This window comes from Oncorhynchus mykiss, chromosome 22, assembly GCF_013265735.2.
Source record: "Oncorhynchus mykiss isolate Arlee chromosome 22, USDA_OmykA_1.1, whole genome shotgun sequence".
Taxonomy (NCBI): Eukaryota; Metazoa; Chordata; class Actinopteri; order Salmoniformes; family Salmonidae; genus Oncorhynchus; species Oncorhynchus mykiss.
Genome location: NC_048586.1, coordinates 45,510,625 through 45,524,212, shown reverse-complemented (window position 1 = coordinate 45,524,212; position 13,588 = coordinate 45,510,625). Strand labels below are relative to the sequence as shown.

General features: G+C 41.7%; 2 protein-coding genes across 2 annotated transcripts; one reads left to right on the top strand and one right to left on the bottom strand.

The window, feature by feature from the left end:
- Nucleotides 1-3,380: 3,380 nt before the first annotated feature.
- Nucleotides 3,381-4,366, top strand: LOC118943614 (protein DVR-1-like). The gene has a single exon (XM_036959416.1). It carries the CDS (start codon nucleotides 3,440-3,442, stop codon nucleotides 4,247-4,249), a length of 810 nt encoding a protein of 269 aa, XP_036815311.1. The 5' UTR covers nucleotides 3,381-3,439; the 3' UTR covers nucleotides 4,250-4,366.
- A 6,083-nt stretch (nucleotides 4,367-10,449) lies between these two features.
- On the bottom strand, nucleotides 10,450-12,362 carry LOC118943643 (trace amine-associated receptor 8c-like). Its single transcript, XM_036959599.1, has one exon. The coding sequence runs from the start codon at nucleotides 12,267-12,269 to the stop codon at nucleotides 11,316-11,318; it is 954 nt and encodes a 317-aa protein (XP_036815494.1). The 5' UTR covers nucleotides 12,270-12,362; the 3' UTR covers nucleotides 10,450-11,315.
- Nucleotides 12,363-13,588: the final 1,226 nt, after the last annotated feature.

Below are 13,588 nucleotides of genomic sequence, written 5' to 3'. Positions count from 1 at the left end.
AATGTGGAGGCTATATACAGGGGGTACCGGTACAGAGTCAATATGGAGACTATATACAGGGTTTACTGGTACAGAGTCAATGTGGAGGCTATATACAGGGTTTACTGGTACAGAGTCAATGTGGAGACTATATACAGGGGGTACCGGTACAGAGTCAATGTGGAGGCTGTATACAGGGTGTACAGGTACAGAGTCAATGTGGAGGCTATATACAGGGGGTACAGAGTCAATGTGTAGGCTATATACAGGGGGTACCGGTACAGAGTCAATGTGGAGGCTATATACAGGGTTTACTGGTACAGAGTCAATGTGGAGGCTATATACAGGGTTTACTGGTACAGAGTCAATGTGGAGGCTATAGACAGGGGGTACTGGTACAGAGTTAATGTGGAGGCTATATACAGGGGGTACCGGTACATAGTCAATGTGGAGGCTATATACAGGGTTTACAGGTGCAGAGTCAATGTGGAGGCTATATACAGGGTTTACTGGTACAGAGTCAATGTGGAGGCTATATACAGGGTTTACTGGTACAGAGTCAATGTGGAGGCTATAGACAGGGGGTACTGGTACAGAGTTAATGTGGAGGCTATATACAGGGGGTACCGGTACATAGTCAATGTGGAGGCTATATACAGGGTTTACAGGTGCATAGTCAATGTGGAGGCTATATACAGGGTTTACTGGTACAGAGTCAATGTGGAGGCTATATACAGGGTTTACTGGTACAAAGTCAATGTGGAGGCTATAGACAGGGGGTACCGGTACAGAGTCAATGTGGAGACTATATACAGGGGGTACAGGTACAGAGTCAATGTGGAGGCTATATACAGGGTGTACCGGTACAGAGTCAATGTGGAGGCTATATACAGGGTTTACTGGTACAGAGTCAATGTGGAGGCTATAGACAGGGGGTACTGGTACAGAGTTAATGTGGAGGCTATATACAGGGGGTACCGGTACAGAGTCAATGTGGAGGCTATATACAGGGTTTACTGGTACAGAGTCAATGTGGAGGCTATAGACAGGGGGTACTGGTACAGAGTTAATGTGGAGGCTATATACAGGGGGTACCGGTACATAGTCAATGTGGAGGCTATATACAGGGTTTACAGGTGCAGAGTCAATGTGGAGGCTATATACAGGGTTTACTGGTACAGAGTCAATGTGGAGGCTATATACAGGGTTTACTGGTACAGAGTCAATGTGGAGGCTATAGACAGTGGGTACCGGTACAGAGTCAATGTGGAGGCTATAGACAGGGGGTACCGGTACAAAGTTAATGTGGAGGCTATATACAGGGTTTACTGGTACAGAGTCAATGTGGAGGCTATATACAGGGTTTACTGGTACAGAGTCAATGTGGAGGCTATATACAGGGGGTACCGGTACAGAGTCAATATGGAGACTATATACAGGGTTTACTGGTACAGAGTCAATGTGGAGGCTATATACAGGGTTTACTGGTACAGAGTCAATGTGGAGACTATATACAGGGGGTACCGGTACAGAGTCAATGTGGAGGCTGTATACAGGGTGTACAGGTACAGAGTCAATGTGGAGGCTATATACAGGGGGTACAGAGTCAATGTGTAGGCTATATACAGGGGGTACCGGTACAGAGTCAATGTGGAGGCTATATACAGGGTTTACTGGTACAGAGTCAATGTGGAGGCTATATACAGGGTGTTACGGTACAGAGTCAATGTGGAGACTATATACAGGGGGTATCAGTACAGAGTCAATGTGGAGGCTATATACAGGGTTTACTGGTACAGAGTCAATGTGTAGACTATATACAGGGGGTATCAGTACAGAGTCAATGCGGAGGCTATATACAGGGTGTACCGGTACAGAGTCAATGTGGAGGCTATATACAGGGTGTACCGGTACAGAGTCAATGTGGAGGCTATATACAGGGTTTACTGGTACAGAGTCAATGTGGAGGCTATAGACACGGGGTACCGGTACAGAGTTAATGTGGAGGCTATATACAGGGTATTACGGTACAGAGTCAATGTGGAGGCTATATACAGGGGGTACCAGTACAGAGTCAATGTGGAGGCTATATACAGGGTATTACGGTACAGAGTCAATGTGGAGGCTATATACAGGGTGTTACGGTACAGAGTCAATGTGGAGGCTATATACAGGGTATTACGGTACAGAGTCAATGTGGATGCTATATACAGGGGGTACCGGTACAGGAACAACCAAAAACACTTGGCCTGATGGTTCATGCAGATACCGAGGAAGCAATATAGAAATGTATTGATTCATTAAATTATTTTACTATTCAATGACCCATATCACAACACTCATACCTCTTCACAAAAATGTACCTAAATCAATTTTGGAAAAAGGATTTTACTCACATCATTTTCCAGTTAGAAATAGTAGGCAATGCATCATAACTACTATCAGAAAAAAAAACCCTCAAATGCACTATTGCATTTTGTAAGTTGTCTGCAGGTAGCTTGTGGTGAATGCACTCAAATATCAGGTTCTGTAAACTGGGTTCTAATACTCAACATAGAAGGATTTGTCTTCATGTACAGTATTATGAAAGTGATGCTATGAAAAGGATTCTTTCACGTTATCAAGCTCACTTGGACTGACAAATTACTGTGATTTAAAAAGAGCATATGAAACATTGTTTTTCATGAGGCCTACCTGTGCGCCTTCCTTTAAGTACCTCCGCTTGAACACCTCTCCTGTCCTTGATCCAAACCACATACAGCCATTTGCGGATCTTTTCAGTGTCCATGTGAAAGATCGTTATTGCGAGGCTGCAACATTTGTTAACTTCAAACATTTTATTTTAATTTTTTTAACACGCATGTAAAATGGTCTGCGACGCCTACAGATTTTAAGCATGAGATGAAAGTAGACCGAGTGTGCGATATGAAGGTATAGCCAGTGGACATTCTGAACCTTTGTGGTCAGTAGGTCACATGACTAAGGAGCAATTTAAATTTGAATGTAAAAGAAGTTTGTACTTTGTCGACGCTCCCTAACTAATTCAACTAGGAATACAAAATGCTGCTCGCATTTCCACATGTTTATTAGCTTTGGAAAGTGTAATGTCCAAATCGTGAAAATAAGACCTGTTGCAATGTTTCCAACATCATGGCACTTATTTGGAGTCTGTGGCTCAAGTGGTATGAAAGCTATTGAGGCTTGAAAGTGTGAATATCTGTCAAATATCCAACTTGAAACTGTCTACCTCGGTAAAATAAACGAGGGGGACAAAGTATGAGAATTTGCTTTGTTTATTGGCTATAGCCTTAACAGTGCTAATAAAGTTGTCAATTGAAACCTAGGTCCTACTTCTAGAGTGTAGACCTAATGTCCTTTTTTTTTGTTTTTTTGTCTGTCCTCTGCAGGTAGGCTGGTGTCAGGCTGGAGCGGCAGCTGCCACGGCTGTGTGGAGAAATACATGTTCTTCAACATGTCTGTGCTGCAGCCCGTGGAGCAGCTCTCTCTGGCGCAGCTGGAAATCAAGTTCCAGTGGGACATGTTCCGCACACCAAGGTTCCTCCTGGGCCCACAGGCGCTCAGCGTGTCCCTGTACAAGGTGTTGCGTGCGACCCTGAGGGGAGCGAGCCACGAGGCCCACCGCAGGCTGGTGCTGTCACAGTCGGTGCAGCTGGAACCAGAGGCCGGATCCCTCACCTTGGACCTCACAGCACTGGCACAGAACTGGCGTAAACCGGGTCATAACTACGGCCTGGTGCTGGAGCTGCAGTTACACCCTGTCCACACCTTGGCGACGGACATCTTCATGTCCCAGAACCTGGTGAACTCCGTCCCGTTAGGGCCGACCGTAACCCTCCCACAGTTCCATGCCTCCCTGGTGGTTGTATCCCTGAATCCACTCCAGTGCCGCTCTCAGCAGAAGAGGAGCGCCGTCTATCTGCCGGTTACACCCAGCAACGTGTGTAAGCCGCGCCGCCTCTACATTGAATTCAAGGATGTGGGCTGGCAGGACTGGATCATCGCTCCGCAGGGCTACCTTGCCAACTACTGCCACGGAGAGTGCCCGTTCCCACTGAGCGAGAGCCTGAACGGCACTAACCATGCCATCCTGCAGACTCTGGTGCACTCCCTGGACCCCCACAGCACACCCCAGCCCTGCTGCGTACCCATCCGCCTGTCACCTGTATCCATGCTCTACTACGACAACAACGACAACGTAGTCCTACGTCATTACCAGGACATGGTGGTGGATGAGTGTGGCTGCAGATAAAATGCATTCGGTGTGATTGCTGGTTGGTGGTGTGGATTGTAGAGAAGTTTGAATTGTTGTTTTTAACATTTTTACCCGTAATAAAACGCTTATCCATTGATTCTCCTGTAATGAAAAGGCTTTGGTATTATTCTGACAGATGATCTCTTTTCAGTTTGGCAGAGGCACATTTTCACCAAACAAAGTTCAGATAAAAATTTACTTTATAGAGGAGACCTACTTCTGTCATATACTGATGTAGGATCTTAATTTGATCACGCTTTTGTTGCTGAGCGGGAAATGCAATCTTGTGCATTCACGGTTTACAAAGGCTTCTAAAGTTTGTAATTTCCAAAGACTTGATTTGCTAATGAAAAAATGTATCAACCCCCAAACAATTTATTTTCTTGTTATCCACGTAATTAATGTCTTGTTGCTGCATGATTACCTTCTCCCGAGTCCGTAGGGGAGTTGCAGCGATGGAACAATACTATAACTACCAATTGGGAACAAGTGGTAAAAGTACAATGAAATAAAATGTATCTTGACTCAAACTAGCTTTTTGGATTTGAGCTTAACATTTTCATATGAGGCAATGGTATAGAATTTCATTTTTTTTTGTTTTTTTAAATACATGTCTTACCATTTTAAAAGGAATACACTTTATGAATCAAGTAAAGATGTCCTCAATTTAAGTTTGTCCCTTGTCTGTTTTATGATGATACCATCTAGCGTTTTCATATTTGTGCAAATCTTTCTAAAACAGAAAATGGGACACAATATCAACCAACGAAGAGGTAAGACTATGGTGAAGACGATCTGTACTGGATGCAGATGACTGAACTGCTCACTTTTGTGTCTGTTTTGCAGGCATACAGACAAGGCGTTACAGAGGTATGTTATGCAGATCACATTTACCATCCACCTCTTCAATGAATATCCCATAGGCTATGAGGTGGGCTCTGCTGGGAGTTCAGCTCAGAGCCTAAAGTCCAATGAGTATATCCTGTGGCGTGTTGATGTTAATGTGTTGACTATTGCAACATGTTGAAAGCCCTCTGACGAAGCAGGCCTCCCCATCAAAATCCATCTTTAAGCCGGAGATGTATGGTTTTTGGCACAGGCTGCATTTCAATCCACCGATGTTGCATCTGCGGTGGAAGGTGGCAGAGCTACAGCGATATTCCTAAAATCGGTATTTTTCACGACAAGACAATGTCTGTAGCGTCTCTAGGCCCACAAGTTTCACGGGCCTTGTCTGAAGTTGGTACCTCCGATGGGAAAACTTCTGTCTGTAGCATCCGAACGGTTTGGACAACAAACTAATATGACCACGCCGTCGACTCTCACAAACTCCTACATGTTGGTTGTTTTGTATGATGCCCTCAAGACTCACGAGACTCGCCTCAAGGTAACCCCGTACCAGTTTTTAAAAATGAAGGGAAGTATGGAAATAATTTAGTGCCAACAAATAGAGTCCAAAAATAAATCAAAAGGAAGTATCTGTTTTTACCATGTACACAGTGTGTTGGGAAAGTATTCAGACCCCTTTACCTTTTCCACATTTTGTTACATTACAGCTTTATTTTAAAATGGATAAAAAAAAATAGCTAAATGATCCATAGTATGACCATCTTAAAACAATTCCATGTCTCAGCTTAGAATCTTTGGAGTGTTCATCCTAGAACCCTCTATGTAGAGTTCCACCAGCCTTATTACCCTTTAATTAGTCCTGATAGCTCTGGAGCAGGTTCTCAGACTGGGTCGAAAGTTCACCTTCCAACAGAACAACGACCCTAACACACAGCTAAGACAACGCAGGATTGGCTTCGGGACAAGTCTCAATGTTTTTGTGGCCCGGATTTAAACCCGATTGAAGATTTCTGGAGAGACCTAAAAATAGCTGCAGCGACGCTCCCCAGCCAACCTGACAGCGCTTGAGAGGATCTGCAGAGAAGAATGGGCCAAACTCCCCAAATATAGGTGTGCCAAGCTTGTAGCGTCATACCCTGGAATCACTGGCAAATGTGCTTCAGATCCTTTACTCAGTACCTTGTTGAATTCTTATGACTCTCCAGAGAGTGGTGTGGTCTGCCCAATGATCATCAAGGACATCAACCACCTGAGCCACACCCTGTTCACCCCGCTGTCATCCAGAAGGCGAGGTCAGTACAGGTGCATCAAAGCTGGCACTCAAGGCCCTCAAACTGTTAAATAGCCAGCACAAGCAGACTATCACCCAGTTATTCAACCCTACACCTTAGAGTATGCTGCCCTATGTACATACAGTGCCTTGCGAAAGTATTCGGCCCCCTTGAACTTTGCGAACTTTTGCCACATTTCAGGCTTCAAACATAAAGATATAAAACTGTATTTCTTTGTGAAGAATCAACAAGTGGGACACAATCATGAAGTGGAAGGACATTTATTGGATATTTCAAACTTTTTTAACAAATCAAAAACTGAAAAATTGGGCGTGCAAAATTATTCAGCCCCCATAAGTTAATACTTTGTAGCGCCACCTTTTGCTGCGATTACAGCAGTAAGTCGCTTGGGGTATGTCTATCAGTTTTGCACATCGAGAGACTGAAATTTTTTCCCGTTCCTCCTTGCAAAACAGCTCGAGCTCAGTGAGGTTGGATGGAGAGCATTTGTGAACAGCAGTTTTCAGTTCTTTCCACAGATTCTCGATTGGATTCAGGTCTGGACTTTGACTTGGCCATTCTAACACCTGGATATGTTTATTTTTGAACCATTCCATTGTAGATTTTGCTTTATGTTTTGGATCATTTTCTTGTTGGAAGACAAATCTCCGTCCCAGTCTCAGGTCTTTTGCAGACTCCATCAGGTTTTCTTCCAGAATGGTCCTGTATTTGGCTCCATCCATCTTCCCATCAATTTTAATCATCTTCCCTGTCCCTGCTGAAGAAAAGCAGGCCCAAACCATGATGCTGCCACCACCATGTTTGACAGTGGGGATGGTGGTTCAGGGTGATGAGCTGTGTTGCTTTTACGCCAAACATAACGTTTTGCATTGTTGCCAAAAAGTTCCATTTTGGTTTCATCTGACCAGAGCACCTTCTTCCACATGTTTGGTGTGTCTCCCAGGTGGCTTGTGGCAAACTTTAAACAACACTTTTTATGGATATCTTTAAGAAATGACTTTCTTCTTGCCACTCTTCCATAAAGGCCAGATTTGTGCAATATACGACTGATTGTTGTCCTATGGACAGAGTCTCCCACCTGAGCTGTAGATCTCTGCAGTTCATCCAGAGTGATCATGGGCCTCTTGGCTGCATCTCTGATCAGTCTTCTCCTTGTATGAGCTGAAAGTTTAGAGGGACGGCCAGGTCTTGGTAGAATTGCAGTGGTCGGATACTCCTTCCATTTCAATATTATCGCTTGCACAGTGCTCCTTGGGATGTTTAAAGCTTGGGAAATCTTTTTGTATCCAAATCTGGCTTTAAACTTCTTCACAACAGTATCTCGGACCTGCCTGGTGTGTTCCTTGTTCTTCATGATGCTCTCTGTGCTTTTAACGGACCTCTGAGACTATCACAGTGCAGCTGCATTTATACGGAGACTTGATTACACACAGGTGGATTGTATTTATCATCATTAGTCATTTAGGTCAACATTGGATCATTCAGAGATCCTCACTGAACTTCTGGAGAGAGTTTGCTGCACTGAAAGTAAAGGGGCTGAATAATTTTGCACGCCCAATTTTTCAGTTTTTGATTTGTTAAAGTTTGAAATATCCAATAAATGTCGTTCCACTTCATGATTGTGTCCCACTTGTTGTTGATTCTTCACAAAAAAATACAGTTTTATATCTTTGTTTGAAGCCTGAAATGTGGCAAAAGGTCGCAAAGTTCAAGGGGGCCGAATACTTTCGCAAGGCACTGTAGACATGGAATCCATGGTCACTTTAATAATGGAACACTAGCTTTACTTATCTCATATGTATTTTGTCAATACCACTCAGACATTGCTTATCAAAATATTTATATTTTTTAATTATATTATTTTACTTTTATTTGTGTGTATTATTGTGAATTGTTAGATACTACTGCACTGTTGGAACAAAATGATTTCACTACACCCTCAATAACCTCAGCTGAATATTTGTATGTGGCCAATAAAATATGATTTGGTTTGGTTTGGTAGTGTATTAAAGGTAGTAACCCTTGAAATGTAATGTTCAGTTAAGATATATATTTAGATATTGGTTCCATTACCCTGTAAGCAGTCTACAAACTGCTCTTAGTCTATACCACTCTGACATTGCTCATCCATATATTCTTAATTCCATTCCCTTTACTTAGATTTGAGTGTATTAGGTATTTGTTGTTAAATTGTTAGATATTACTAGTTAGATATTGCTTCACTGTCGGAACTAGGTGCATAAACCTCTCACTACATCTGCAATAACATCGGATAAACACGTTTTTGACAACATTTTTTTATTTTATTTCTACTGAGTGACTGCAATCCATCACTGCCAAGAAACAAGAATGTTATCATTTTCAGACAAAACATATTACTTCCTTCAGCACACTACTACAACAGTGTGACTGTTTTTGGAATAAAATGTTCAATATCTTTCCTTTAACGTCCTCTGTGTTGTGTTCTTATTGTTTAACCATTGATATGTTCCAGGTCAATTTGAGACCTTAAGGAGCATCAGGTACTGCTGGAATGTCTACCAATAGCATGTCCATCTTTATGTGATAAATTACACTGGTCACTGTTCAAAACATTTATAAAGAATAGTCTTCACTTTAGATTAGGGGAAAAGCTACTTTACTGAGTATTAAATGGTTAAAATACATTTATTTCACATCTTTGGAATGATCTTATGAATCATTATGTACTATAAAAGTTGTTTATAATTATGTGAATTACCAGTTTACTTAAATATCAGATTAATTACATAAATTATGAATAAACAATTTACTGATCCATTATAAATTATTTATTGTGAAACCCACTCTTTATATTCATTCAGAGTAAACAGCATCTGAGAGAGCTGCTCTGGTGTGACCCCTGACCTGGCAGCAGTGATGTAGTGAGAGTAGTGGTATTGTTCATACTGTCACGGCTCCTCCTCCTCTGCAGTGCAGGGGCGGTTCCTCCTGCAGGCAGAGGAGGGTCGCTAGTAATTGGAGTCTGTGGCAAAAACCAAAAGAGATCGGACCCCTCCCCCAGTAACCGGCCCAGATCCAGAGCCACATCTATGGGCTCTAGGACTAACTATTGACTGGGGAGTGCAGGAAGAAACTGCCACAATGGAAAGTGACCAGCAGGGGGAGCCAAACGAACATGCTCTGAAAGAACTGGAAATAAAACAAGAACCAACCTATGTGAAACCTGAGGAGGAGTGGTATAAACAGCTCTACCAAACCAACGCCCCAACGGAGGAAGACTTATGGTCATCAGTACTGAGGGACTTAACATTGGACTGAGTCCTACATAATTCTGAGTATACTGCAAGAGAAGCACAATGAGAAAATTAATTGAACTTTGACTCTCTCACTGAACAGAAAGTGACCCTGGTTATAGGTTAAAGTGATTGCACTAAAGAATATTTCATTGTGTGGACAATAATATATTTTTAGGAGAGTCAAAACATATACCAATACTAGTTTCCGAGTGACTACTTGCTGACGAGCATAATAACTAACAGAAGATTAGTTATTAGGTATTGATATATAAGAGAACAAGACTCAAGGTAAGGGAGTATAGGAAGAATCTATAAACTTAGAATGCTAAGAAAGAGTACATTTATCCAAGGCCCCATACTAGCCCGGGAAATAAAGGGAGTGACAACGTGAACGAAGGAACAAACCCAACTCACGCGAAGGGCCATTACGAATAAATAGAAGGGTTGGTAGGACCGCATGGCTAGGCCCTTGTTACACCGAAGTGACTAAAATCCTAAAGTACTCTGCCCAGCCAGAGGACGGGATAGAGGCCTATGCTGCAGACTACAGGCAAAAGTCAGCACCGTGACAAGTTACCTGGACTCAGGGTATTTACACTGCTTCACTAATCACTCTCTCTCTCTCTCTCTCTCTCTCTCTCTCGCTTTCGCTCTCGCTCTCTGCTCCTCCAGGTATGATCCTGTCTTGTTTGTTCCTTTGTAGTTTTACTTAGTTTTCACTCAGTCATATTCACACACACACAGATTCACGCATCCCTGCACTTTACATACACCCTACATTATGATACTTTCACACCTCATTCCTTTTTCTTTGTTTAAAGTTAATAGTTTTTTCTTTATAATAAAGAACCTTTTTGATTGGGCTATACCTGCTCGTGTCCCCTCATTTTTGCCAAAAGGCTATTAGCCGGCCTGTGACAATACCCAGTATGTTGAGGTTGAAGTGTCTGCTGTGGTCTCCTGCACTGTTGTGTTGAATAATTCATATTTATACTGTAGTAGTTATTTATAAATGTGTGAAAACCTAGCTGAGTAACATTTCACAAATGTGGCCTTAATATTAAATGGTGAGCAAACTGGAAATGCCTTACACCTGGTTTAATACTGAATGTTATTATAAAGTGTTACCCATAATTGTATATTCTTACATTTTACCATCAACTACTTACACAATACAGAAGTTATTTAGACCTGGACGTTATCTGATATCATGCAGTATTGTGCATTTCAACTTTACTACACTTGATGAAGACGTTGTGTCACAATTAAGCCACTAGAGGGAGATGCTAAACAACATATAGAACAACTCATGACGTCCTCAGAATGTACTATTAAAATACTTACATACTATTTATCATTAACACGGAACAACCACAGACTTAGGTATTTGGAGTACACAATCCACAATGACTACAATGTCTTTAATAAAACAAGCTTATGCCTCCTTATAACTTCTCCAAGTCATTCCATTCCAATCCAGACAAATCATTCTGTATCAACACCACATGTATCTATGATGACAACAGTGAGATAAGTAATGTCGGTGTATTGTTACATGAAATAATTACAACAATTGTAGAACAAAACTATATCAAACCTATGTTTGCCGAACTAGGAAATCATATTATAGGAACTATGAACGTCTTATAACTTTAAAGTTAAAATAAGTTTAGCTGTCACTTTAAACCATGGATAAAAAAAAGCATAAATTATTGGATTAATTAAGGAATTAACAAATGCCAGATAACTAGTGAAATATGATATTAAATGATCACCTATAACAGAAAAAACAAAGTAAATAAATAGAGATGGAATCCAAGAAAGGAGATAGGTGAAAACAACAATAGCTAGAGTTTTTGCTGCTTTTCTCTCAGACTTATTTGCCTGTACAGTTTTAACACCAGACTCACTGGCGGTCTCTTTTGAAAACACCTTTCTGGCCTGTGATCTGGCCACCACAAAGATTTTCAAATAAAGTGTTATAATAATAGAGCATGGGACAACCATTATAAATACAATGTAAATTATATTAACCCATGTTATTCCTTCAACAATAACACATTCTTTCAAACACCTACTTGGTAACTGCACATTTACAAAGTTTTGTATAATAACAGCATCGCATGTGATACAACAACACCAGGAAACGGATATACAACAGATAGTTCCTGTTATTGTTATTTTAGAGTGGTACAATAAGGGATCACACACAGCAACATAGCGGTCAATAGATATCAAGACCAAATTGCCAAGCGATAAAGTAGTACATAAAAAAGTAATGTAGAATTGAAACACACAGAAATATTCCCCAAATCCCCAGCATGGTTCCATTATTGTTAAAGTCGCTACTGGTATCACAATCAGTCCCACCAGGAGATCTGACACAGACAGAGAGAGGATGAGCAGGTTGGTTGGAGTGTGGAGCTGCTTAAAGTGAGAGATGGAGATGATCACCAGTAGGTTCAAAAATACTGTAACTGCTGAAATCAATGAGAAGAAGATGTACAGTGTTATGTAGATATATGTCGATAGCAAAGCCTTTCTGCAAGAAGAGTTTCCGTCTTGAAAACAGTATTGAACATCTTCATGTTTCTCCATTTGTAATAAAAAGTAAAAATGCTGAGGTCCTGCTCCTGATTGGTCCTGTGTGTGACCCTGTCAGGTCAGCCTTCTGACAAACTCTGAGCTCTGCCTCTCTATTTATCCCTGATTTACTGACAGACACTCCCCTCCCCAGCGTCTCTACACACACACACACACACACACACACACACACACACACACACACACACACACACACACACACACACACACACACACACACACACACACAAACAAATAATTAATGAAAGCATGATGTAATGTATGACAGGATTGGATGTTGCTGTGCCCAGCTGGCCTGTCATTCATTCTTACTGATAGTTAGAGATGAGAGAAAAGGTACATTTTCTCCAATTCAAATCAAATGTTATTTGTCAACAGTGCCGATAAGGTGTTGACCTTACAGTGAAATGCTTACTTTACAAGCAGTTAACCAACAATGCAGTTTTAAGAAAAAATACATTTTAAGTGAAAAATAGATAAGTAAAAAATAACAGTAACAAATAATTAGAGCAGTAAAATAACAATATCGAGGCACACCTCCATGTGGAGGCTATATACAGGGTGTACCGGTACAGATTCAATGTGGAGGCTATATACAGGGGGTACCGGTACAGAGTCAATGTGGAGGCTATATACAGGGGGTACCGGTATAGAGTTAATGTGGAGGCTATATACAGGGGGTACCGGTACAGAGTCAATGTGGAGGCTATATACAGGGGGTACCGGTACAGAGTCAATGTGGAGGCTATATACAGGGTGTACCGGTACAGAGTCAATGTGGAGGCTATATACAGGGGGTACCGGTATAGAGTTAATGTGGAGGCTATATACAGGGGGTACCGGTACAGAGTCAATGTGGAGGCTATATACAGGGGGTACCGGTACAGAGTCAATGTGGAGGCTATATACAGGGTGTACCGGTACAGAGTAAATGTGGAGGCTATATACAGGGCATACCGGTACAGAGTTAATGTGGAGGCTATATACAGGGTGTACCGGTACAGAGTCAATGTGGAGGCTATATACAGGGGCTACCGGTACAGAGTCAATGTGCGGGGCACCAGTTAGTCGAGGTAAGTGAGGTAATATGTACATGTAGGTAGAGTTAAAGTGACTATACATAGATAATAAACAGAGAGTAGCAGCAGAGTAGAAGAGGAGGGGAACAATGCAAATAGTCTGGGTAGCTATTTGATTAGTTGTTCAGCAGTCTTATGGCTTGGGGGTAGAAGATATTAAGAAGCCTTTTGGACCTAGACTTGGCAGTCCAGTACCGCTTGCCGTGCGTTAGCTGAGGGAACAGTCTGTGACTA